Source organism: Ursus maritimus, unplaced genomic scaffold (assembly GCF_017311325.1).
Source record: "Ursus maritimus isolate PB19 unplaced genomic scaffold, ASM1731132v1 scaffold_3, whole genome shotgun sequence".
Classification (NCBI taxonomy): domain Eukaryota; kingdom Metazoa; phylum Chordata; class Mammalia; order Carnivora; family Ursidae; genus Ursus; species Ursus maritimus.
The window spans coordinates 34,173,907-34,181,843 of record NW_024425563.1 but is presented as its reverse complement, the minus strand read 5'-3'; the positions used below and the strand labels follow the sequence as shown (position 1 = coordinate 34,181,843).

General features: G+C 43.9%; 1 protein-coding gene across 1 annotated transcript in view; it reads left to right on the top strand.

Moving 5' to 3' along the window:
- Nucleotides 1-7,212: 7,212 nt before the first annotated feature.
- MDFIC (MyoD family inhibitor domain containing) overlaps nucleotides 7,213-7,937 on the top strand; it is an 85,974-nt gene continuing 85,249 nt past the window's right edge. Inside the window, 4 exon segments of the mRNA XM_040644081.1 lie at nucleotides 7,213-7,688; nucleotides 7,691-7,733; nucleotides 7,736-7,771; nucleotides 7,774-7,827. Coding sequence (XP_040500015.1) covers nucleotides 7,479-7,688; nucleotides 7,691-7,733; nucleotides 7,736-7,771; nucleotides 7,774-7,827 — 343 coding nt within the window. The 5' untranslated portion in view covers nucleotides 7,213-7,478.

The following is a 7,937-nucleotide window of genomic DNA, read 5'->3' as shown; positions in this document are numbered from 1 at the left end:
CCCCCCCCCCCCCCCCCCATTGAATCCTTCTCATCCAGGCTCTTCTCCAAACCCATATCATTCTGGAAATTCTTCTCTCCACACAGGGTTTGGTGCTACCTCTTGTGCCCTGTCACAGGACCGAGTTCCTACTTCTTACTATGAATCACATAATCCAGGATGATCTCTTCATTTCAAATATGTAGTTATGTCTGCAAACCCCTTTAACCAAATGATGTAACATTTACAGGTTCTGGGGATTCAGATGTAGACCTATCTTTTCAGAGGCTACCACCCTGCCGACAACAACAGTGTCTATGAGAAGGAGAAAAGAAAACATGCCTTTGTATAGGTTGGCTATTGTAACCAAGGTATTCTGGTGTTGCTGACCTTTAACACAGATAAGTTAGGTAATCATAGTGTAGTGATTTTAGATACCCCTCCCCCAATATATATGCCACAGCATCTTCATTTTTTCTGATTTTTTCCCCTAGATTATTTATTTATTTGAGAGAGAGACCGAGATAGAGCATAAGCAGGGAAAGGGAGATGCAGGCTCCCTGCTGAGCAGGGAGCCTGACATGGGCTCAATCCCAGGACCCTGGGATCCTGACCTGAGCCAAAGGCAAAGGCTTACCGAACTGAGCCACCCAGGCATCTCTCCTCTGGTTGTTTCATTGCACAGCCTGATAATCTACCAAATACAAATTCAGGCAAGTCTATTACTACTGCTACTACTATTATTATTATTATTATTTATTGGCAGTAGTAGTGGTCGCTGTTTTGAATCTCTGAAAGTGAGTTAATCGGTACCTTGGTCCATGGCCCATTATCATCACTGGTCCGTGCAAGTCCCCTTTCTTGTTCTTACGCTTGTTTGCATATGTATGTTCTCTTTGATTCCTGTTCACGCTTCCTTCCCTCTGTAGATTTCCACCATAAGGTGTTTATGTAAGTCCTTTTGCTTGTGTGTATTCTTAAAAAGATTTTTTTTGTGCACGTATTTTTAATCATTAATCGGTGCTGTGCTGAAATTACACTCTGTTTCTTACTCTTTTCACTAAATACAGTGTTTTAAAGATTTTTTTTTTTCCTATCGTGCATATAATCTTTCTTCTAATAGTTACACAGTACTCCCCGCTCTGCATCCACCCCTTAACTTACTGCTCTCCCAGGGGGTGGCTGTGCAGGTTGATTCCAACTCCCTGCCACCAAAACAATGTGGCAGTAAATAATCTATTTCCCCTTATGGGCCTGGATACATTTTTGGGGTACTATGAACAGAGGAATGGGACTGTTGCTCCTAGAATGAGGAAGACTGTGAGTTATTTTTATCTTTGTGTTTAATACATTCAATCTAATTCACTCCTTTAAACTTCGGCACACTATTTGCCCAGAGACTAATGTTGGGAGCCTGGGGTAGCAGAAGAATAGTGTGGGACTCCAGGTGCTTGGGGGGGGGGGGGGCAGGGGCTGCTCAAGAAGGAGAGAGGAGAACAACGGAAAGTGGGAGGATAGTCAAGAAAACCTTGCCTTTCCCCCCCACAGTTGATTAGAGGTCCCTGGACTGAGTATCTTTTAAACGTCTTCGTCATGATCATCACGTAATTGCAGGTTTCCCAGATCAGGGATTGTGTTCAGGGGCCTCCTGTATTCTTTACCTGTCCACAAAGTACATCCAGGTTTGCTTTCTGTCTACCCAGAAAAGGTCCCCTTATTGTCTAATGCATACGATATGCCCATTTTCATTTTTGTCTTCGCTCATGCTGTTCTTATCTGACATGTGCCACTGTGTGGCTTAGTGTCTCCCTCCTTTCCTTCAAAACACAAGCAGAAAAGTACAGTGACAGCAAGGAAATACCCCGAAGGCCAGAGCCCCAGGCCAGAGCAGTCAACGAACTGAAAACACTCACGGAGGGCTTGGCAGGGAAGGACAAGCCCAACTGATCCAGCAACAGGAGATTCTGTGCTCAGTTCTTGGGCCGCATAGTCACAACTGAAAAAGTAGAAGATTAGGTATAGCCTTTCTTCGCCATCACTTAGCAAGGATGAATTCATTGACGTGACTTAGCTAGATAAGTGGAACGGGAAGCCTGGATGTCCAGAAACTTGGGCTCCAGGGCCAGCTCTGTAGTGAACCCACTCAACGACCTTTGCCAAGTCATTTAACTTCTGTGGGACTTTCCCACTCCTGTGCCTTTGCATTCGTTTCCCCTTCTATCTGGAATTCCCTGAGCTCCTTGACAGGCAAACTTTTACTCATCAGTGCTACTCAGCTTGGTATCATCTGCTGTCTGAAATATCCCCTGACTGTCCCCACCTACGCCTGAGCAGAGAGGTGCTGCTTTCTTTGTGCTCCTGTCCTATGGTTGTTGTGTGTGTGACTGTCCCTGTCCCACTGTGCTCCCTGTCCCCTACTCCTAGCATTCGGCACTATGAGCTCGTGCTATTTCCGCTGTTTTGCATAGAGGAAGCACACGGTGTATGGTTTGACATACAGTAAATACTCAGTATATGTGTATTGAGCTTAATGAACTTTGTCTTTATGTCCTTTTGTATGTTAAATGTAGGAGTTGGCCAAGATGGTGGTTTTCAAATGTTCAAAAAGTATATGGACGGGTTTTCTCATTTAAAAAAAATTTAAGGGAAAGACTGATATATTACAGAGAAAAAGAGGAAAGCACTCTATTTGAAGTAAGAATGGGATTCCAGAAACCTGTCCACTTGACCTCTCCTCTTCAAGAAAGCACTGGGAGGTGGAGAAATACAGTTAAAACAAATTGGCCTAGAATCACGGTTGCTCATTTCCCTTGCAGCTATAAAAACGTAATTCTGTGAAAGATACTCTTTCAAGTAGCAACAATTTTTTATGTGAACATTTTTTTGGTGAAATTTTTCCTGAAATGTAAAAATACTGACCTGCTTCCCTAAGAAACAGAAGGCAGTGCTAGTGTAACGGAATCTTCCTTAATGACCTAGACCCTCGTTAGAAACATTCACTGTCTCACTGGGCTGAATTCACAAAGGCACTGTTATGACATGTTTATTTTCCTGAATCTTCCCTGTCTGTCATCTGCCATTTCTTCTGCTGTCATTTTTTCTGACCTAATAGCTCCCTTAGCTAATGTCTTTTTCTCGAAGCCCCTGCGCCCTAAATTTTTTGTGAGCTAAGACAATAGAAAATAAAGTTTGTTTAGAGGTGAGGTGTGTGTTCACCAAAAAAAAAAAAAAAGAATAGAATAGAATTTGAGAAAGTTGATGGCCATTGTGTTGGCAGGATGTGAAGGTCATGAAGATTATTTTTGGTATATAGAGTCTTAGGGTTATTTCCTAGTTTCTCTGTCCCTGGGTTTTGGGTTTGCTAAAGTCACACTTCCACAAAAATGAGGTATGTATATATGTTTTCTAGGAAAACTAACCTTGGTACAATTTGGGAATGACTGAATGAATGTACCTTAAACGAGTTAAAACATTTAAACCATTTATTTTTTTTACAAAGCAAATGATAGAATATTTTTAGTATGAACCCCTAATGTATATTTATAAATGATACACAAGTGCTTTTTTTACTAATGTGTTATATACATTATAAAATATACTCAAAAATAGAAATTACAAATAATAAAATAAAAATAAATATAAATGCTCATATTAAAATACTTTCTCATTATTCTTTCACACTCCAGGGAATTGTCTTGCGCACTGCCCAGGACGCATGCACAATGACACTCCCTGCTTGTAGAGCTCTGGTTAACTATGTGAGCGTAGTTACTTCGACTTGAGCTATGCCAGTCTGTCTCAGCCCAAGTGAAAACTAATTTAGCTGCTTTTCAAGACCTCAAATCAAATTTTTAGCTTCTGAGCCTTACATGTGGCCTAGCATATAGTAGGTGCACAATAAATGTTTGATGAATGTTGAATGAACAAGGAAGATTAAGTAGTCCGTAAGGATGCTTTATAAACTCATTTAATTCATTCATTTTATCTGCTTAGCTCATGGCAGACTTCTTTGACAAAGTGTTCACATATCCTGTCATCACTAGCGTGTGTACCACTAGGCAGAAATGGTTGCAATGCACATTGGGATTTCAGTGGTAGAGGGCTTTGAGCCAGGGCTGGAGCACTTAATTGTAATGAAAGGCTGGTCCCAGGGACAGTTTCCACCCACCCAGATCACTGTTGTATGAGGCGTGGCGAGACTTGGTTTAACAAAGACCATCGTGTGATACCCGTGGGCACCTGGGATGGTGGGTGGGCACTGGCAGCCGTAGTAACTAAATAATGGTGGTTCTCAAGCCAGGGAGAGGACAGTGTTATGACCTTGGGTAGGCTGTGGAGAAAGGGAGAGGGGCCAGTGAGGACACACTTGTACTGAGTTTCAGGGCGTAGCTGTGTCTGAGGCCTTCTGCCCTTACGCTGCATGTTCACCTTGGGCACTTATAACTTCTAGCCAGTGAAGTATATCTTTGTGTTATGTTCCCAACACCTACCCAGCAACCTTATGGATGCTTCCAATTAGCTGTCTCGCACGTACCCCAGACACTCCATGATCTACGTGATTAATTCAGCAGCTTTTCGCAAACCTGCTTCTCCTGAATGTTTCCATGACCGTCGGTGATATCGCCGCTCTCCCCTTAGATGCAGAAAGCTGGACATCACCTTTGGTTCCTCTAGCTCCACATCTTTTACCTCTGTTGGTTTCATTCCCACTGCCAGCATCATCCCTTGTCTCCTATTGGACTCCCGAGCTCTGGTCTCAGGGCCTCCAAGCTGTTTTATACATTATGCTGTTATAAATTGAAATCTGGGTAATAAATTCTCCTTGTTCAAGGTTAGTGAGACCCCTGTTTCTCTCTTCAGCTCCATCCCCATGCATCGATTATCCTCTTACATTGAACATCTTCAGTTCTTCGCAGATGCTTGGCTGCCCTCCACCCTCTGGGCTGCTGCCCACATGGCTCCTTCTACCTGGAGCAGTCTGTGTCTCCTCTGTTCACTTTCTCCTCATGGTCTCAGCAGAGACATAATTTTTTCCAGGAACTTTCCCTTGGTTCCTAGACCAGACTACATCTCCCTGCTAGGTTACCATCCTAGCATCCCAGAACTTCCCTTGCCAGGCCCCTCAGAAACTTGCATTGTTAAGTGGTTGTGTAACTGTATTTCCTTCTAGACGGTGAATTCCACGGGCAGTGGTTACAATTGTCATCTTCATTGCTATGTCCCCAGCACCCACCACTGTGCCTTTCACCTCCATACATATTTGCTGAATAAAAGAATGAGAGAATGAGGGCATGGAGTGGTGCTCCTCAGGAATCAAGCTAAGAGATGAGTCAGACTGAACGATACAGCAAGGGGTGGGGTAAATGGGCAGCTTGGGGAACACTTAGGAGTCCACACTTAATTTCTGGTCTCTGAGATGCCACCTTTATACCCTTCAGAGGGAAGACCTGAGTTTACCTAAACAAGTGAGGTAGTCTGCCTTATAGTCAGATAGATCTGAGTTCTAATTCTAGCAATGTAATCCTGGCAAGTTAGTGGTAGGGCTGATGTAAGAAATCATTGAGAAAGTTCGTATAAAGTGCACGCATAGATACTGGTATGTTGATGTGGCCCTTGTGATCTCGTCATCATGCCGTGCTCAATGTAACCGATCGAAATGCTTCTGCTGTCTAATAACAGTTAACACTTTTGAGCACCTGTCCTTATATCTGATATTTTTCCAAATGCTATAAGAGAATTATCTTTTTATATTTTTAATTTCTATTTTAATTATTTTATAAGTATTTTTATAATGATCTTACTAGCCCTCATGGGACTCAGTGAAGAGTTTCTCTTATCATCCTTACTTTATGAGGCAACCAAGGCAGAGAGTTTGACTGAGTTACCCAAAGTCACACAGCTGAACAAGATACAGCATTTGACCATCATGGTGATTCTACACCACAGCCTCTCTTTATTCCAAATATTTTTATTTGAATTTTATTTCTTCCCCATTAAAAAAGTAAGATGTTTAAATTCAAGGAGTATTGATTGAATCACCTACCATGTGTGCAACATTAAGTGCTCTGTGTGAAATTACCAAATACTTATTGATATTCATGGACTTTACCATCTTTGTGAGGGAATAAAAAAAAAAAGTTAAGGAAATAGTAAGGGATACAACAGAATCTTTCAGAGTGGTTACTTCCTATCCTGTTCCTTTGCAGAGAATGCTGCCGCACACAGGGATGCTTCGTGGATGTTCCTTCTCTAATGATACTGCAGTTCTTCTCAGAACTGATCTGCCAGCAAGTAGATTGCAGAGTCCAGGCCCCTGTACAAGTTTTCAGGAAAGTTAAGGCACTTTTATGCACACCATATCGAAAATCTCTAAACTAAAAATAGAAGAAAAAACATGTTAGTCATAGGTCATTAGGGAAAATGTCATTTGCTTTTTGGTGAGTATGGTCTGAATAATGGTCATTAGAAACTTGAAAGGCTGTGTTTTTCAGGTTTAATTGAAAGTTAAGTTTGATTGCACTGACTCTAAAGTTAAGAAACAGATCTTCTCAATTAACTGGAATCATTCCAATTGGTTTTTTGAAGAAATGAGATTCCTGGGATATTATTAAAGATATATCCAGTGCACATTTTCTTTGATTTTGATAACATGGCTGTGATTCCTCTCTTGTCCTAGAGAGTCAAAGAACGAGTTTGTTTTAGCTTTTTACAAATGAATTCTGCATTTCATTTATAGTGAATGAAAAAAAGAGCACGAGTTATTTGAATGTATTATTAAAGTATATCTGAAAATTACTTTGTACTTGTTATTCTAGGTTCATCAGATTAAGCTACAATCAGAACGTCTGAGAGTCCCTGGGCTTTTTACTTCCGACCACAAGTTTATCTTGCCACAAAAGCCATTCAGTGTGTATGTAGTAGGCCTGGCTTGGGGCCCTGGGCCACTGCGTCCTCCATGGTGACAGCCTCGTCAGCCTGAATGTCTCCAGTTGATTCAAGCAAGTGCAACTGGTTTTACCGATCTAGGATCCTGTCTGACCAGAATAAAAGCTTGAAAAAGAGAATAAAGGTAACTTAAGAGGCACAGAGCAAGAACTTAAACACTCTGCTAAGGGTCAAGGTTTCAAAACCACACTTCTGCTATCCCACCAGCAAAGTTCGATAACTATTTGGACTTTTTTTTTTGGTTTTGCATTGTCCACCCTAAAGGTTTCTCCTTCATTCAGGTAGTTCCCAGAGCTTCAGTAGGTCTGGGGCAGAATTGGGAAGAAAGGCTGGGAGAGAGGGGCTGGGGTGAGTCTGGGCAGGAAGATGCCAGGGAAGTCAGGGACCAGCCAATTCCCTCCTTTCTCCCAGCCCCTGGAAGAACCCCTTGCTCTGAGCCAGCCCATTCGGGCTTTGGCCTCCTGACCCAGACAGCGTGGGGCGAGAGGGAGCCCACGTTGCACCGCCCCCAGCCTCGGGCCACCCGCCAAGAGTTCGAGGCCTCCCATCCGGATATGATGAAAAAGAGCAACAGAGGGAGAAGTGTTTCAGGAGTGGAGGGGTGGAGGACGAGGGGAAAGAGAGGGAGAACAGTCCCCCTCGGAGGGGAACGGGCCGGACTGAGCTGGCTGGAAAGAGGGGGCGGAGAGCAGGGAGTCAGAGGAGCGGCCGCTGGCGCAGTTGCCGCCACTGCAGTGTCTGGGCTGAGCCGGAGGGAGGCGGGGAGGGACGCGCAGGGGCGGCCGCCACTGCTGCCAGGCCACTGGGGCGAGATGCCGCTGCTGCCCGAGCTTCGCTAACTTTCCGGGCGGAAGAGGAGGAGGAGGAAGAAGGGGCTTTGAGAGAGTTGGGGGGGATGCCGAGGTAGGTGGTGGTCTGCCAGTCCAGGAGGAGGAGGGGTTTGGTCCCCTTCCCCAAGCTTCCAAATCGTCTCCCTTCCCCGCCCCCCTTCACCCCCCCCCCCCCCCCCCCCC